Source organism: Trichoplusia ni, chromosome 8, assembly GCF_003590095.1.
Source record: "Trichoplusia ni isolate ovarian cell line Hi5 chromosome 8, tn1, whole genome shotgun sequence".
Taxonomy (NCBI): Eukaryota; Metazoa; Arthropoda; class Insecta; order Lepidoptera; family Noctuidae; genus Trichoplusia; species Trichoplusia ni.
The window spans coordinates 14,604,888-14,624,138 of NC_039485.1; the positions used below are offsets into that span (position 1 = coordinate 14,604,888).

The 19,251-nt window shown below is 34.7% G+C and overlaps 3 protein-coding genes across 6 annotated transcripts; 1 reads left to right on the plus strand and 2 right to left on the minus strand.

The window, feature by feature from the left end:
- Positions 1–618: 618 nt before the first annotated feature.
- LOC113496311 (translocating chain-associated membrane protein 1) lies at positions 619–5,040 on the minus strand. The gene is made up of 9 exons (XM_026875468.1): positions 4,931–5,040; positions 4,668–4,818; positions 4,372–4,560; positions 4,095–4,248; positions 3,299–3,476; positions 2,162–2,277; positions 1,692–1,837; positions 1,317–1,431; positions 619–1,192 (listed from the first exon to the last, which is right to left on the minus strand). Exons 2-9 carry the CDS (start codon positions 4,800–4,802, stop codon positions 1,092–1,094), a joined length of 1,134 nt encoding a protein of 377 aa, XP_026731269.1. The 5' UTR covers positions 4,803–4,818; positions 4,931–5,040; the 3' UTR covers positions 619–1,091.
- A 1,220-nt stretch (positions 5,041–6,260) lies between these two features.
- On the minus strand, positions 6,261–14,364 carry LOC113496310 (ATP-dependent 6-phosphofructokinase). 3 transcript variants are annotated; one of them, XM_026875467.1, is made up of 15 exons: positions 14,259–14,364; positions 13,812–14,122; positions 13,438–13,642; positions 13,037–13,191; positions 12,188–12,296; positions 11,391–11,579; positions 10,984–11,127; positions 10,640–10,774; positions 9,683–9,846; positions 9,273–9,414; positions 8,727–8,909; positions 8,283–8,352; positions 7,963–8,187; positions 7,400–7,601; positions 6,261–7,072 (listed from the first exon to the last, which is right to left on the minus strand). In XM_026875467.1, the coding sequence occupies exons 2-15, from the start codon at positions 14,093–14,095 to the stop codon at positions 6,931–6,933; spliced, it is 2,349 nt and encodes a 782-aa protein (XP_026731268.1). In that variant the 5' UTR covers positions 14,096–14,122; positions 14,259–14,364; the 3' UTR covers positions 6,261–6,930. The 3 variants fall into 3 exon arrangements, with proteins under 3 accessions (XP_026731268.1, XP_026731266.1, XP_026731267.1); XM_026875465.1 differs by lacking the exon at positions 12,188–12,296 and adding an exon at positions 12,710–12,818; XM_026875466.1 differs by lacking the exons at positions 12,188–12,296; positions 14,259–14,364 and adding exons at positions 12,710–12,818; positions 14,207–14,224.
- A 294-nt stretch (positions 14,365–14,658) lies between these two features.
- LOC113496927 (potential E3 ubiquitin-protein ligase ariadne-2) lies at positions 14,659–18,501 on the plus strand. 2 transcript variants are annotated; one of them, XM_026876325.1, is made up of 9 exons: positions 14,659–14,853; positions 14,935–15,209; positions 15,284–15,530; positions 16,013–16,188; positions 16,860–17,045; positions 17,414–17,599; positions 17,692–17,808; positions 17,940–18,092; positions 18,184–18,501. In XM_026876325.1, the coding sequence occupies exons 2-9, from the start codon at positions 14,988–14,990 to the stop codon at positions 18,352–18,354; spliced, it is 1,458 nt and encodes a 485-aa protein (XP_026732126.1). In that variant the 5' UTR covers positions 14,659–14,853; positions 14,935–14,987; the 3' UTR covers positions 18,355–18,501. The 2 variants fall into 2 exon arrangements, with proteins under 2 accessions (XP_026732126.1, XP_026732125.1); XM_026876324.1 differs by having other exon boundaries at positions 14,659–14,785.
- Positions 18,502–19,251: the final 750 nt, after the last annotated feature.

Consider the following 19,251-nt stretch of genomic DNA (forward strand, 5'->3'; position numbering starts at 1 on the left):
TATTCTTTGAACAGTTGATCAAGGTTTACCATTCTTGTAGAAAATACTAACTAAGTGTTTCACTTATGTCTGCTTTAAATGTACAATAGCAGAAGTTTTTCAGATTTGTTGCAAAATTTATTAGTTGTAATTCCTTTCCAAATACGAAAACCCAAAGATAAATGAGAAAATCAAAAAAATCCTTCTTACAAAATTTTTATTTTGAAATAAAAATAACATCAAGCTTTTAAAATTGACAAATTCTCATGGAAATTATATAATAATTTATGAGCACAATTTCACATAGGAAGAATAATTTCATTATTTTCTACTTCGCGTCAAAGTATAACAACAGCCGCGGAGTCAATCTCAAAGTGTTTTAGGCAAAATGTTCATACGAAATGCAATGAATATATTATGTATGTAGAAACGATAAAACTGAAGAGCACCTGATTACAATCTTACAGCACAACTAACTAAAGGAAATACCTATCTTGTTAAAAATATAGAATCACTATGTTATTGTAAAATTATATTGTAAATATAAAAATATAATTTAAAAAGTAATATTGTATTGGAATCGATAATATTATTACAACGAAAAATAATTTCCTTAAACATTGAAATGCAAAACAAAAATGGAATTTCATCATTTAATGTGTATGAACACACAGTACTTCAATATTCTTATCAATATATTCATATAAACAACAGTTTAACCTAGACTCATTTTTTTACACTTTAGGAGATATTTTTACAACCCTGTATCCACTATACGTTAATGACGATAATATGTTCCACAGTATTAACTAGTGTTTAAAAAATGAAAATACAATATAATTAACTACGATAAAAGTAAGTCTTGTCACGTACGTGCTTGATACCTATATTAATTAACATCAATCCACACCGACGTCGATTACATGTACCAGAGTCCGTTACGATACGATTTTTTAATACAAAATTACAGTTTGTGCTATATTATTGATATCTACAGAGGAAGATTAAGATTCGGATGAAGTAACCAAAGTATAGAAGTGGAAAGACTTAGTTACATCGGGATGACGACAACCTAACGTTACAATAATGTCGAAGTATTGTTTGAGAGCGCTTCACTTGGCCTTGGCGGCGGCGGCTTGTCGCTGCCGGAGCGTCTTGTTCGTGTTCTGGTCCACCTCGGGCAGGTCCGACTCCTCGACAGGGGCTTTCTTCACTGTACAATTAAATAAAAATAATTAACACTTGCCACTTGTATTTAATATACATAGCAGTAGATGGATGCTCGTCAGAACATCGCCATATGTTGTGGATATTTAATTAAGTATTTTTTTACATACCCTTTTCTTTCTTGGGTTTCTCCTTTTTCTCCCTCTTGGGCTTGGCTTGAGCTTGTTGACGGCTCTCCTGCCTTTGCTTGATAGCTTCAGTGATGAAGTTGAACATCAGGTAGACCTGTATGTAAATCGAACAATTAAGCTTAAGGTTACTAGATTTTTAGGAAACACGAAAATTTGTAAAACTATCAATTTTGTAGGTGTTCCAGGAAGCAAAATGGAACATGTTTTTATCTCTATGCCGTACTAACTACTTTTTAGGGCAAATTACAAAATAATTCTTATCATATACATAGGATTAATGTTACTTAACAATTCCATTTCAACATTACCTCTTTCCATCAAACTTTGCAATATAAACAGATCACAATGATTTACCTGGAATGACACGAGTACAGACAAGGCGGCTACACGCAGCACGAGCGGCGCGGCGCCCGCCAGACCGAAGTAGAAGGTCAACACGCCCAGCACCAGCGAGCACAGCCTCACGGTCACGAACACAGAGCCGTTGATCAAGCCCAAGACTGTTTACACATATACCATTAATCATAAATTCTTTGTTTATTAACCTTTTTAGAAGTCTATGGTAAAGTCAATAGTCAACAAGAATTTAATTGAAAAATTTACATCTTCACCAACTAAAAAATCTACAAAATATGCACTAGTAATGAAAACTTCATCAGTCAATAGGGAACTTTGCTTGCGTCAATGGACCCATTTACTTTCTTCTTGGTGTAAAATTGCGAATATGCAACTTTGATTACTTTTTTAACCAGATCAACAAAACACATTTTTATTAAGTGACTTATTAGCCTTCGTTTTAAAAAGTAACAACATGGGCAACTTACATTTGTCTAACCAATCTTCACGTTCTCCCCTGAGGATGGTGTTAAGACGGTAGCTGTGTGCAACAAACTCAGCCAAAGAGTGCAATACAACTAAACATACACCAACTCGCTGGAACCTAATAGAAAAAGAAAAATATATGGTCAAAATTATTAAAAGTGATCTTATTATACACCGTGATTTTTTAGTCGTCTTACAAAAGCAGCCCAGTTCATGTACATCCAATGAATAGAACACGTTCATGATAAAATATAGGTATTTATGAAATTTGAAAATTAAAATTCAATTTTTATTCAATACTAGCTGACCCAGCAAACGTTGTTTTGCCTAATAAATTATTTCTAGTTGTATGTTTTTTAATGCCACATTATAAAAAAAATAGAAACAAAAAAATTCGTCCAAAAAATAAAAAAATAATTTTAGTTTGGACAACTCTTATCACTTAGGGGTATGAAAAATAGATGTTGTTCTATTCTCAGTCCTACCCGATATGTATACAAAATTTCATAAGAATCGGTCGAACCGTTTCGGAGGAGTACGGTAGCTAACATCGTGACACGGGAATTTTATATATTAGATTATGATGCAATTCGTAGATTTTTAGAAACACAGCTCTGTTGCGAGCGCGGTCCGAGCCTTGTAACAAAGGTGAGGGGCGCGGGCGGCGGCGTTTTTATCATTTTTAAGAGTATATTTCGGATTTCTCTCGTTTAATTTTTCTTCGTACTTATTATCTTAGTTGATAATAAAAAAAAAATAATCGCGCCTAGGGGTATTTTACGTCAGATACATGAACTGGGCTACTTTTGTGAGACGAATAAAAAATCACCGTGTACATTTAAACTTTTATATACATGTAAACGCACCTTTAAAACTTGTATTGTGGACTCTACTTAAAAATAAGTTTTTGGTATAAAATAAGACCAAGTAAACTGCAACTGAACCAATGTAAACATTAAACAGGAAATTTAGTTTAAATGTACAAGGTTGTTATCAATTGCAAAACTTTACACCTTGATAGTATTTATTGTTTTATATTAATAAACGCCAATATACGCAAGAGATAATAACGTGAATATAGTAGATCAAACAATGATAATAAAACGAAAGAGGAAATGGAATAGAAAATTATTACTTACTTGAAACCGTAAGCCAAAGCGACAAATGCGAAAGCAGCAGCTGCCTGTCTGATGCGGCCGGCCCATTCATCCTTCTTGATGCGTTGGAAGTACAGTTCAGGGACGGCATGGATCCAGTATGATGCTTGCACAATCCACCACAGCTTCAGCAGGAAACTCATAGGGTGGTTAGGGTATCCTAAGAATAAAATGTCATGTGATTTGTGTTGCAGCATTACCTTTATAATTAGCATGATAACAGAACTGAAGATGTAGTCTAACTGGCAGTATACTTTAATTTGATTTATTAACACAATAAAAGGACTTGAATATAATATATGCTATCCTTAAATGTATATTTGAAATAATTTAATGGATTTTGCTCTCTCAATAATCTGATCCTGTACTTATTTGTTATATTAACTTTTATTACATAATATACTAAGATCTGCTTTTGGAATATTTTTTGTATTTTAAATAAAATAATAATGAATGAATAAACTGCATTTATAATGATCACAATTAACTAATTACCCTACATTACAATTGTAGATATAGAAAGTGAAAGTTCTTTTATTTAATGTTTGAATTTATGAATTGAATGTTAATGATAACATATCTCATTAAATAATTATCATTTTCATAACAGAAGCTGTAGATACCAAATTGCAAGATTAAAGTAACAAAATCGATGTATTTCTATAATACAATTAAACATGAATTACAATGTTCAATTTTCTACCAAAAAGATATTTTTTATGAAGAATTTTTTGTGGAAGACTATTGTTTAATTAAAGGGTAATATAAAAATATTCACCATCCCACAGCTGCGAAATGTTGAAGACAAATCCTTCACGGAGGATGGCATCACCACCCCAAACAAGGGTCACTAAGTGGAACAGCACCAGCTGACCGGATTCATTTAGTGCACTCAGTCTTGACTTAGACAGGTGGAACTTCTTTGATATTTTCTACAAATTGGAGAAACAGTTAAGTCAACATTGTAGCAAAGTTCAAAGCACACTTAGTAGGTCACCATAGAGGATATAATGCCTTATTGACTTAAACATATGTTACAGGTAAGTTTTACTCACATCTAAGAAATACTCCTGGAGGATGGCATGCATCACGATGCAAACCAATGAGTAGAAGAATACTGCACAGGCGTCTTTCCAGCCTGCTTCGTAAAAGAAGGGCTCTCCTTTCGGCGCTTCTCTGGTGGGCTCAACTCCACTGACATTGTGGTGCAGGCTGATAAATAAACTCGCAATAGGACTAGTCGACTGTAAAGCAAATTATAAACCACTGTCACATATGGTACTCAACTTAAAAAGGTAACAGAAAATACTATTTGCGAAGGCTGGCTTACGTGGCACCATTCGTTACTCACCTGTACCATCAACCCGACCAAAAACACCATAACCACACACGAAACAATATCCGCATGATTTTGAATCACAAATTCATGACTTAAAATAGGTGGGTTCTTGTTAGATTTTCTTCCAATCGCTGGCTTAACACCCATTTTTCCCGGCGATAACCTGTGTGAAAATTAAGTTCTTAATTTGATATAGCTGACTGCAACACGTAATTTATAAATTAAAAATTGGTCACTTTTTCCACTACAGCTATAATACGTGGGAATTTTCGTACCTATATGCAGACGAAGTGAATTATCTCAGAATAATAATATTTCTGACAGGAACCCGATCGACGTGACACTTTCACTTGCTACGCGGTGAAACGTCAACGTCGTTTGTTGATTACGGAAATACGACGGTTGTTGTGTTGGCACTTAAAGAAATCAGTCACTTATTTAAATAAATGTTTTATCGATGTTGATTTCATAAAAACATGTCTTTTGGATTACATTAATCCAGTTAATAAATTTAAATATTTATGCAATACAAGAAATGTTTGTTGTTGTTGAAATATCCTCACTAACAGTTGGCTTGTACCGGAAATAGTTTACCATAAACAAATTCGCTTGAATATAGAAGCAGGTACCATAAGGTAACTCGATATTCTTTCTATCGAGTAACTATTCACTAATAATTTGATGTAAAAAAAGTTGTAGATAAGGATTATTTCATTACGAGATGCTTAAAAATTTGTTTCAAGGTAGAGGTTTTTCGGTATTTTGGAAAATTATGTAAAACTGTAAATCCGTAAGATTTCGCTGAACATTTATTGTTGTATTGATAGGTAGTGACCCCAGCTATCATCCCCTGCAGTATGTCGTGCTATTTACTGGACACCCTGTATATTGGGATTATTCATCTTATTTAATCATTACTCGAACAAGATTTTCCTCAATAACGACATTATGTGTGTAGTTTTTTCGATAACATGTTGAGATAAATAACTTTAATACTGTCGCATGTTCATATTCGCTTTTACGCGTTATCAGGTTTAAAACCTATCCAAGTTGGGTCGGTGAGCCAACAGAGTAAGTAAGTTATAAAACATTTTATTATTGAATATTTTTTGAAATTGTTTATTATAGAAATTGACCTAATCGCAGACGGATCTACGACATACTCTGGTTTTTAACGCAACTAGCAAGTTATAGGTCTTATAGGATACAATGAAAAACTTAAAAAACTAAGATCATAAATTTATTTAAAAAATTAAATACGTTCTCAACAACATGAACAATAAATTTTATCCTGTCGATTAAATGTATCTATACTTAATCGACAGATTGCTTTCTGAATTATAATTAATATATTGATATTTTTGATTATAGAAGTGTAAAAAAATTCACATAAAATACTGACAAATAGTGATCTCTACCAATTCTTGCTTACCTATCTAATATATTTTAAACTTAATCTCTGATACAAATACTTTATAGCCAATATTGACGAATAAAATAATCCAAAAAAATCATACCATTTCTTAAAATAAAATCTCCTACACACTATAGTCGCAAGTCTCCAGTAAAAATTATATAATTTCATTCTAAAATAAATTAACACCATTTTTGCTCACAATCAACAGTCAGTCCACAGCCGTACGGTAGTAATGTATTTATTGGTATATCATATAATAAATAAGTGGATTAAGTAATAAGTTATAGCACAAAGATGTAAGGCCTATTGCTACTTGTACATAATAGTTTGAGTAAGATCTATCACTGGTCTGTGGTAACTGGTACTGGTCTCGTATATAAATCACATTTAAATGGTGGAAAATGATAGCAACGGCTAACGTAATAAACCTATGTATTTAATTTATATCATGTGAGTGTCATGACAATTTATAAAAATATTTTACCCTACAAACTAAAATGGCAGACTACTTTTTCATATGTGACATAAAATCAGAAATAGCTATTAATACTTTCTAAATTCAATTGTAACATTTTATATTAGAAGCGTTATCTACTATGACATCGCTAATGTAACAAGCTACAGGAGATTACAAATATAAGAACATCTATCAAAATCATATTGTTTGTAACATTTGGAGGAGGTGGTTAAAAAGCAAAGTTAACTTTTAACGAAAGCGAAATTGGTCGAATATAATAGTGCTTAAAATCCAACCAAAAGGACGCGTCGTTGTTATTGTAATTATTATGCTTTATTATTTAGATACAATTATTATGATTCCAAATATGTACAACTTTTGATAGACGTTTTTGTAGGTATTTAAATAACGTTTTCAGAATCTATTTCTCCTTGTTCCACAGTCATGTACAGGCCCTCTTCCTCGTAGGTGGACTCGTGCTTCGCCAGGATACGGAGCAGAGGACGGAGCTTGATCCACCACTGCTGCTTTGGTATTCTTTGACTGTGAAAGTTACAAATCAATAAGTAAAACGTGCCTTATTTTCACTGAAGTATATTATTATGCATTAGTGTGTCATCTACACCTTTGTTATAATGGGGTAGCCTCAGGAACTAAGACCAGTTTTAAAATTCTATTACCAATAGTTGAAATTTTTGATTTTCGTTAATAGTTTTACTTGTCCTTTTCGTGTAGATGGTATTTGTTTCTTGGTTTGAGAGAGATTGGGATTTGATCGAGTAGTTAATTTTTATTATTGTCTACTCTTATTTGACTAATGACTAATGGGATGGTTCGTGTTAACGTTACTTAATAATGCTGTTAACTTACGCAAAGTTAGTCTGCGCTTTCAAGTCTTCGAGTGGAGAGAACTTGTATTGCCGTTTAACAATGCCCAGCAGACAGGCGGAGTCAGGCGCGTTGGCGGGGCCCTTCTGGATGGTCTCAACGAGCCAGTGAAGGCACTTGGCAGCCATCTTGGTTCCCATGTTGCGGTCGAACGGAGTCGGTGAACCTCCTTGTTGCATGTGACCTAGAATTCATATCATAAAAATAAAATCATAAAATAAAAGCTTGAATAGGACTAATGGTTCATAAACCACTAGTTATCGATTAAAAATGTATGTTCGATAAGGTCCGGTTTTATACTTCGTTTTTATTAAGGCTATCGTTATCATTTGAAAATTACAAAAAAACTACTAGTTCAGTATATATCAAGAAAAAATTATAAACCTTCTGTAAAAAGCTACCCTATGAAATCCCTAATCTTTATTAAAAAAAAAAATAACAACGAATTTAAACCTAGTGTCGAAAAGGGTTTCTAACACATTAAAATCACTACACCACTGGGCTAAGCGCAGTCAATTCTTGTTAAACCTGAGTGTCATACATACCTAGCACGTTCATCCTAGCAGTGAAGAGTCCCTTTCCCTCTTCAGAGTAAAGGCGGTAAATGAATTCGGTGTTGTAGTTATCATTGGCCTTCTCGTTTCGCAGGATCAGACCTCTTTGGATGCCACCCGTCATCTTAGAAGCCATGTGGTAGACATCCTGCTGTAAATCCTTAATGGAGAACTTCTCCTCGTAGATGTAAGCCGCGTCAGCGCCACCAGCCAGACCTGAGAACGGTGACATATATCGCATTAGTCATTTTTTTAAGTTGGCTTGTTGAATTTATATTTAAACTGATGACAAGTTAATTAAAATAGCTAACCTGCTAAAGTAGATAAGTAACCGCAATAACCTCCCATGGTCTCAATCACGAAGACACGACGTTTGGTTCCCTGAAATGAACATGTTTACTAATATTATTCTAATCATATGGCAAGAAATATATCGTGATAAGTTGGTTGATGACGTCCGCCAAAGGAAGTGGGACGATATAATAACAAATACAACGTATGGCTTAGGTAGCCTTATTGGTAGACTGGCACGTAAACACAGAAGTAACCGATTCAAGTCTGCTGTTTGAATATTTTGATTGAAAATAATAGCACGCAGCATTATTCCTTATTAAATAATAAAGATTTAAGCGCTTTTACGTATTATTAGAAATTTGTTCGAGCTCACCCAGGTGACATCGCCCATTGTAGGATACTTTCACATCACTAATTTCATAGCAACTAAGTCTTGCAAGTGAAGTAGACAAGTAAGCAACCTGTGCGGACTGGCGAATGCGGTCGCAGATCTCGGTGATCTCGTTGAGCGCGGTGTCGGAGCCCAGCGAGAAGTCGGTCCCGGGCACGTTGTTGCTGATGGTGGCCGGGATCACCACCAGAGGGATGCAGAACTCGGGGAACTGCGCGCGGGCCTCGTAGATCTCCAGACCCGCTTGGTACGCCTGGATACAGTCATTATTTTACTGTTTATGCATCAAACGGTAGACGTAACCAATTTTATACAGTTACAGAAAATTATACAAATTAATTTTGAACTTCATTGGTATAGAAAATTTTAGAGTGCAAACGGTCTCGGAATGACATATACCTCGGAATGTACATTACATAAGATTGAGTCTATACATGAGGTTATTCTGCTTGAGAAAATACTTATAACTTATAAGCTACTTCTGGCCGAGAAGGAATGTTCTTTTCATACATTTTAAAATAATGCGATATTTAAAACAATTCTTGATTAAGCTAATGTGATGCAACATTGCCTAAGACGTCTACGTTATTTGAGTACTATATTTTAAAACCTCTACCTCAAATCCTCCAATAATAAGTAGTCCTTGAATATTGAATTGCTTGATGCGCGCAGCGATTTCGCCCTTCTTGTCTCCAGGCAGAGTACGCTTAGTACCCAAGAACGCACCCCCCTGAGCCACCCAACCGGTCACATCCGACCTGAACAATTAGTTAATTAGTAATATATTAATAACCGGATTAAATTGGAAGGTAGACTTAGCTTATGCTCATTCGAGAAACTAAAATTTCATCTTAGAAGAGGAATACTGAGATGATTAGAGGAGATCAATATGTCTTAGTAAATATAATTATTACATGTTTTAATAAAAAGTATTTTGTATTTTTTTAATAAAATTTGGTCAACACCAGATAGGTGCGTTACTTAATCTTAAGCCACTTACAAATAAAATTGAAACAATATTTGTACCAGTCCATGTTAACGATATTCCCGCTGATGAAGCCTTCGACACCGTCATGAATGCCGAGGACGGTGTCTCCGCGGTAGATACAGTTACGCACGAAGGAACGGACCGCAGCGTTCATACCACAAGCGGGGGCACCCACATGCATCACCGCCAGTGTCAAACCCTCCTACATATATATAATGAATAATTATTAAAATAAATGGAACAGCGCATTAGTAATCATACAGCTCCAAAACAGCTTCACCGATTTTAATGAATTTTTATATGCTTATTCTATTTCTCTACAAATAAGTTGTTTTTTGTATGTTATGTTTCTACGCCAGAAACTCCCTAGAAACAATTTATAAGACAAAACTATGTCTGCCAGAAGAATAAATGGAAAATAAAGCTAGTTTTTAGATCGGATTGTGGTAATCTACTTATTTTGATGACGTTACTTCCTTCTGAAGCTATAGAAATAGATATTAAATCGAAAAACGAGGTTTCGCATCGAGATCGAAATCATCACAAAAATCTAAAAAAAAATGCGAAGTTATTAACTATTTAGGTGGTACATCAAAAGCTATTTTTGCCGCAAGGTGACAGTCACAAATTCTCATTCGAATGTATTGGGTACCGGCTCCGATATCTCTCTCATCTTAATTTCTACTTTTGTGCCAAGAAGCTTGTTCGAAATAAATTGATATACAAACATCTCGACACAGTTTATCTGCTCAGTCAAGTCAGTTTACTATTTAAGTCATATAGCAAAAGGGTTAAAACGGAGCTTGTATGCCCGCCCGTCTGTTACCAGGCCGTATCTCATGCGCCGTAATTGCTTGACTGTCAATTCTTAGAACAACTTGTACGGAACTCACAGTGACACCAGTCTGAGTAATACTTTACGATAGTGCTTTTTTTAATAAAATACGAACATTTATTTTTACTAACTTTAAATATGAATAGTGTGCTACACTTACGGCAGGCTTGCCGGATGCATCAAAGGCCTCCTTAGGCGGCTTCAAGCGGGTCAACATTTTGTAAGTCTCTAGATTGCGAGCAAAACTACGGCCACGCAGTTGCACCGCCAAATCCCAGTTTTTATCAGCCATAGCCTGGAATACAGATCACTTTATTACAAAAAAAAAATGTTGTAGCTTAATAATTTGCAGACGGTATTTATAACTTGTCCTTATTACACCCGGAAGACAAGTAACCCAATCGGGTTACCTTCCATTTACCAGTTGATCTTGCTAGAATTAAGCTAATTCACCAAAGCATTTAAAGGACTCTAGATATAATACAATGACGTCATCGTTTGTACCTGGGCCACGGCTTTGGTTCGTCGCACACACTCCATGAGCGGCAAGCGCACGGCCTGGTTCCCGTCCAGAGACACCACACATGGCTCTGTGTCGGGCGAGGCTTCCATCAACGCCATTACTGCCTCTGCACCCATACGACAACCCTGAACAGGAAAATGAATTCGTCATTAAGTAAATAAAGGCGGTATCTCAAAGTTGCTTTATATTTATGTGTGTTACGAAATATTTACGTTTATCTCAAACCGATTTTGATTAACATTTTAATGAGAAATTACTTGATAGAGAACTTAATACAGTTTTAAATTAGTTTTTTCGTCAGCTATGAAGCGGATTCAATGCGATTGTTCATGAAAAATCAATTTACATTTTTTCAACAGTTTACTGTGTATAAGAAATGTGATTTTACCAGGATTCTGTCAAAGGCGGAAGGCGAGCCTCCTCGCTGCACGTGACCCAGCACTGTGATGCGGGTGTCCTGCTGCAGGTTGTCGACAACCACCTTCTTCACCAGCTCGGCCGTGATAGGCTTACCTTCCCGGTCGATAGCACCCTCTGCCACTATAATAATGTTCAGACGCTGGCCCGACTTCCTTTCCTATTAAAAAAATACGTCAGAACTCTGTCGCACTGCCATTACAAAGCAATAATAATAGCAATAACGAATCTACACACATGCACTGTTAGTAATGAAGGAATGAGTATGAATATGTTTGTATAGTCTGTGTACAAATTAGATGCGATATTTTAAAGGAAATAAAAGCTGAGTTAGATATAAATAACACACAAATCAAGCGCTTTAGGTAAAAGAATAATTCATTAATACCAATTACATCTGCAGCCTCTTTTAAAGGCTGAAAACAATTTAAATTTTAAAGTTGTTTAGTATACATGATTACAATGAATTAAATGAAAATATGTAACACAGTTTTAATACCTTTCACCGGTTATACAGCAGCACCACAAACAGTTGATTTGCACCTTACGCGTGATTTAATTACAACTTAAACTAAAAGCGTATTTTTTTTATTTCAGTGTTATTTGGTTCGCTCTTTTATAACAGAAATTAAAAATTTACTTTTTCATTGAATATATTTTCATCTAATGCATTATTTTAAATCACATTTGTAACATAATATTTAATAAAGCTTATTAAAAGCGTTGTGTGTTATCAATATACAGAGCCGCTCAATTAAGCCTGCATACCTGCGCCAATCGTTTGCAAAGCTTTTCGACCCAATTATTGGGAACAGGGTCTTCAGGAATGAATACTTGATCTGCCTCGCTCGCCAGAGCGGCCACTAATGCCAGATAACTGCAACAACCAGTGCCCGTAATCGTTCATGCAAATGCTCCCAAGTTACACTCATCAAATTATATGATGTGTATTGTGAAAACATTTTGGAATTTACAAAACGTTAACTTTGCCAATGGATCTGCCAATTCATATTTGATGAATGGTAAAATTTTAAAGTGCCAGTGATCCTGCTCCCATATAAGATATGAATTTTGTCCTTGCCTCAGCTATTTTCGCACACAACTTTTTTTCCCAATTGAGAGGCGCTGGGTCTTCGCAAATAAAACTATAAGTAGCGTCCGTACAGAGTGCCGTGTACACTGCAAGAAAACTAAAGGGATACTTGAATTATAGGACTAACTAAATGCGATGTTGTCGAGGACGTTATAACTGATGTGTGGGAAGGACATATAGATGGAGCCAGAGCTTGCCTGTTCTAATTTATCACAAAGTTTATCTCTCCAGTCAATAGATGGTGGAGCTTCTGGGATAAACACAAAATCCGCCTCAGAAGCCAAAGCCGTGACCACAGCAAGGTATCTAAGTGAATAAACAATTATTAGAATATTACATTGTTACTGAATTGGCACTCATCCATAAACTAAAACAATATGACAATAACTATTGAGACAATTAGCTAGACGCGCAATTTCGCAATTTAAATAACCTCCATAATATATCCTAAGTATTGGTCACATAGTCATGTTATAACTTGAATTGAGAAATTTATAAATAAATTTGAAAGATTATTTTCTTACCCACAGTGCCTGCCCATGACCTCCATAATAAATGTTCTCTGATGAGAGTAGGCAGTGCTCACAATAGCATCAATGGCTTCAATAATGCGATGCAAGGCGGAGTCAGTACCTATTGTCATGTCTGTACCACAGAAGTCATTATCAATGGAGCCCACCTAAAAAGTAATATTTGAATTTGAAAAATAATTTCTTATAAAGTTGGAAACAATGGTTGTTTTATATTATCATTGTTACAAAATATGATGAAACTTGGACCTGTTTTTAACTATGAAACAGTTATATTTGTTAAAACAGCACTAGCCCTAGTCCTAGCTTTAGGCTTTTAAAATAATAAATATGAATAAAGATCATTATTTCATAACAGCTTCTAATTATTTCGTAGTTAACAAAATAATGTTTACCATGCCAGCAATATGCAGATGCTTGTATTTTTCTCTCTGGTCCTTTGTTATCTTGTTATTTGCCAATAGTTCATCCAGTAAACTTGACCATTCTTCACGGAACAAATTGGCTCCGGTCAATGAACCATCACCACCAATCACAACTAAATTAGTGATACCACGAGTCACCAAGTTGAAGGCTGCTTTAAGGCGACCTTCCCTTTTTCTGTAAAAGGCAATTGAGTATTCACAATTTATAACTCTTAAGTAATGGGAAAAAGGAATGAACATCACATAATAATGAATTTTATGATAAGTTTAGCTTTTATGTTTGTAAGACTATTTTAAAATTCCTTCTCCTCTAATTCAAGTTCGTATTAAATAAGTAAACCTACATGAACTCCATGCAACGAGCTGATCCAATGATAGTTCCACCTTTATGAATGATGGAGCTCACTGAAGACCAGTTTGCTTCTTCGATATTATCACCGCCATCGACCATTCCTTGATATCCTTCCCGAATGAAATATACCTTGCAACCCAAGTAAATACCCATTCGCACCACCGAACGTACGGCGGCGTTCATACCCTGAGAGTCACCACCGCTAGTAAACACAGCCAGGCCTTTTCCTTTATGGGACCCACGCCCAATAAACCTCTGTGATGAAGCTCCTTCCATTGTTTGGTTTTGTAAGTATCCCAACACCTACAAAATAATCATAATAAACGTATTTTTACTGATATTACATAATTAGTTACATTTATTTTATCACTATTCATATCTAATCACTTCGTGTTATATTCACTATTTTTAACCGGTCATGAATGTGATATCTACGTACCAAAAAATATTATTAAAATTACAAAATTCAAAATCTTGAACTTCACCAAGGTGACCTTTGGTGAATGACATACATGACATATTATATGACAAATGACAACCCAATGACAAGAAAAGTTTTAGCAATAGCAACACTGAGCGGGAATCTCAAGTTTCTACTTTGTGGTGATGCATCTTTGGTTTGATCTCTAGACTCTGAATTTCTAGGGAAGGAAGTGAAGGAACAGGATTTTAGTTTTCCAAAGTCAACATATGGCCATGTGTACACTCTAACTTTGCTTTAATTTTGTTTTGCGTTTCGGATTGACATGATAGTTGTAGAATATAGCCATGCAAAACAAAAAAAATACCAAAATCGCCTAAATTCACATGATATGTATTTATTTTTGACATGATGCCAACTCTATAGTCTCCCACAGAGCAAGATAGTCAGTCACTTCAATACCTATTATTCAGTTAAATTTAGTAGTGTTTAGTGTACAGAAAGGAAAAAAAACAGGGGAACGAAACGGTGGTGTTATAGTATAAGTACATAATTAAGTTGTTGTTGTTATTACTGTGTAGGAGCAATTCACTACTTACTATAGAACTTAGAAGTATGACAGTAACATGTAGTAAAAGTTATAAGTTCATGTAAAAAAAAATATGAAGTCTTTACGAAACTGAAAATGTTACAGTGCTCGTCGTCATCTTCGTTTCATCTTGAAATCTAGCAACTGCAGCTAACAAAATGTCTGCTGAATCTGATATGGAATATTCGGACAATGACGGAGACGACTATGACTATTATGGAGGACAAGATGACTGTGACATGGAAACTGTGGATCGTAGTAAATCAGACCCTGAGTACTTTTTATATACCTGCTTAAAGGTTGAAGAAGTAGAGAAACTGTTGAATGAATCGATAGAACTGCTCAGCAATAGCCTTCAAATCACGCCTTCGCTAGCCAAGGTATGTCGTCTGATTAGTAGTGCCGTAAAATGATTGGTTTGAAGATTAGTTTCAAAATTAACTGTCTGTTGTAGGTAACACTTCACGCGTATGAATGGAATGCTCAAGAGATTATAAATAAGTATAAGGAGAATGCTAATGAGGTATTGGTCTACAGTCGCGTAAAGTCGCGTGTGCCGTCGACGCAAGCTGGATCCAGTCGTACCAGCTGTGCTGTGTGTGCCAGCACTCCACCATTACAGAAGTATAGTGCTCTTGCATGTGGCCATTACTTTTGCAATGACTGCTGGGCAATGCATTTTGAAGTACAAATTATGCAAGGTATGATTATTTGTAATATAGAGTTTTAACATTAACAGATAAGCCAGGATATCAAGAATATGACTGTGTCAACAAAAGTTAAATGTATAAGTAAATATTATTAGAAATTCAAAACCCTGGGTTATGGTTAACTATATCATTTCCCAGTAGGGCTAAGTTAAGTAGCTTTTTGTAATAGCTGTTTTTTATCATTGTGTTAACTAGTGCAATATGATGCTGCCTATTATGAAGCAAAACTATACCTGGTTCAATAAGTTTTGGATTTTACATGACTTGTTCTGTGCTCTGATAGTTTACCAATTCATAACAGATTGGTTGCTACTATAAATCATGATGAGTTGAATAGAAATAAGTCTTAAAGAATAAATCTTAAAGAAAATTGGGTAAGTCTTAGAGGAACCTGTCCTCTTAGACTTACCCAGACAGGTTCCTCTTAGACTTATTTCTTTAAGATTTTTTTCATTTGTATTTTCATGTTTTAGGTGTGTCAAATACTATCCAGTGTATGGCACAAGACTGTGAAGTAAGAGCACCAGAAGACTTTGTTCTATCACATGTAACAAAACCTACTTTGCGTGAGAGATATCAGCAATTCATGTTCAAGGATCATGTGAAGTCACACCCAGAACTTAGATTTTGTCCTGGTCCTAATTGTCAGGTGTGTATTTTTAGAAAATGAAGTATACAGTTTTAGTATTTAATTATCTACACAATGTGAGATAGTTCATTATAAAAGTTTTCAGGAGTGACTATTGTGATATCATTATTGTCTTTTTATTTATTGTTCACTTTCTAATTTTCTTATTAGTTTTTTGTAAGCTAATTGCTGCAATCTGCATATGGTATATAAGGTCTGATCAAGCTGACCAATGTTTGTTGTAAATATATTTATTTTTAAATTCCTTGTAACATTATTTTCCTCATGTCAATTTATTATTCCGCCACTTTTGTAAGACCATGTATTGTGACTAATTTTTATTTTCGTACCACAACAAAAAATACCAGTTTTATAGCTTGTTAAAAAAATGCGCACTGTGGATTTTGTCTGAAAAAAATTGAGTGTGACAAGTATTATATTTTTGTTGTGATTATCTATTTATGTTATTGTTGATAAAAGTCAAGAAACAACATCACAATGACTTTCTTTGAATAAAACCATATTTTAGTTTTGTAATCTCTTGTTTTCAAAATTTATTCAGCATCACCATAAAGTCTGGTGAATTGTAACATATCTTATCATAACTGATTAGTGACAATCACTAACAATGACCAATGATATATTTAACCACTATGTATGGTATTATGCTATTATGTATGGTAACCTTTTAGTGGATATTTCGGGCTTGGATTCGAGAAGGCGCGCGTCGTGTAGAATGCCAGGGATGTGAGCTTCTCACATGCTTTACATGTGGAGCTCCTCATCACGCGCCGACTGACTGCTCTACCATACGGCGCTGGCTCACCAAATGCGCTGATGACTCTGAGACGGCCAATTATATAAGTGCCCATACTAAGGTAAATATTATAGTAGTGTTACTAATCTCATTTTTTAACATATATTATCACTGCTCTGATCCTATGATTCATAATGTGATGGTACATAAATATTTTGTCCAGTAGCCTTGCTAAATTAGTGGGTTATCCAACAATGAAATATTTCTTTCAAATGGGTCTAGTTGTTACTAAGATTAACAAAGAAAGTCTTAAGCTTTATAATATCAGCATAGGTTATATGGAATAATTAAATGGAGCTGACACGGCGTATTTCTACTCAACATCTATGTTTAGTTTTACGATATCGACCGACCAACCCTATCTACGTTTTATCTTTGTTCTTTAAGACAAAGTTTAAGGCAATTTTGATTAATAAAGTTTTCTTCCAGGATTGTCCAAAATGCCAGATTTGCATAGAAAAAAATGGTGGCTGTAATCATATGCAATGTGGTGCTTGTAGACACGACTTTTGTTGGGTTTGCCTCGGCGATTGGAAAGCTCATGGCTCTGAATATTACGAATGTAGTCGTTATAAAGAGGATCCTAATCTGACCAATGACAGTCAACATGCTCAAGTATGTCCAACATAAATTGTTATTACAATAAAAACTTTATTATAAACTTATAATATTTGAAAATCTATATAAAAATCTTGTATGTGTTTTAGGCAAGAGAAGCTTTAAAAAAATATTTGCATTATTATGAAAGATGGGAAAATCATGCTCGATCTCTAAAATTGGAAGAACAAACTTTAGCAAATTTGAAAAGTCGTATTAACCAAAAGGTAACATAATTTACTTATTTGAATTCTATCAGGAACAATTTAATTAAAAAGAACACTCTTTATTACCTAAGATTTGATGGTTTTTATAACCTGTGTTCATGACAGTAAATCATATTTATTCTATTTCCTAGGTGATGGCCGGCGAAGGTACCTGGATAGACTGGCAATACCTCTGGGACGCGGCAAAGTTATTGAAGCGATGCCGATATACTCTTCAGTACACTTATCCTTATGCTTATTATATGGAAGTTGGGCCTCGGAAGGAGTTATTTGAGTACCAACAAGTTAGTATGAATAATGTTACTGATGTTTGATTGCAACTAACTGTGAGAAATGAATTTAACATGACTTATTTACACATGTTTTATATTTCAGGCGCAGTTAGAAGCTGAAATTGAAAACTTGTCATGGAAGGTCGAGAGAGCTGAAACAACCGACAGAGGTGACTTAGAGAATCAAATGGATATTGCAGAAAAAAGGCGGACTACGTTACTCAAAGATTTTCTTGAATTCCATACCACTAACGCCTCAAGCAGTAAAGTATAATATGAATAGTATCACAAACCACAGAATATGTCTTAGAATTTTAATTATGTGGACACATTGTATAATATTTGTGAACGCTAGAATCTTTTTGTTCTGCCAAAGTATATTTATTAACATGACTTTGCAATAAAATTAGTAAATAATAAATTTATCTTTTAATATAATTATAATCCATCATTACCTCACCCACTTCCATTCGTTTAATTAATGGTAAGTTCCCTATCTGTGATGTTTACGATACAATTATAATTAAATGTCGTAAGGGAGTTACTCTAACCCATTTTTTTTATTTTTCTACTTAATAAGATTGATATTTTAGTCAGGACCTCACAACTAAACTGTACGTATATTCTGTGGAACAAAAAAAACTAGTTTATTGTTATTATCTTGTAGGTCTGTGGATATCTAGCTAAGTTTTTTCGCTTCGTTTTTTAGATTGTTTGCAATTACTAACAAGAATATTGTAAATAAAAGCGTAGCATAAAATAGATTGATGGTACCCAGTAGATTCAACTGGTTTTTTATTGACTATATGCCGACACGTACGGTGCCCTACATGAGACTACATCCATACGATAAATCTAAATTCTAAACCACAAACATTAGTAAAGATCTGAACCAAATGCTTGGTATACGAATCATCGCGTCGCGTCGGTCGCATTGCCAGTCTACAAACAGGTGGAGACGATAATATTAATGGAACTTTAGTATGAACTATAGCTGTTCTGAGCTGCTCTCAACGACCCATAGTTGAGAATCATTGGCCTAGCCTTTTCCCAATGATTCTCAATTGCTAATGACCCATAGTTGAGAATGGTATATAATAAAACAAATCCGTATCTGCCGTCTACGCAGTACCTATGTCTAAAGTGAAAAATAAATCTGTGATATTAAGGC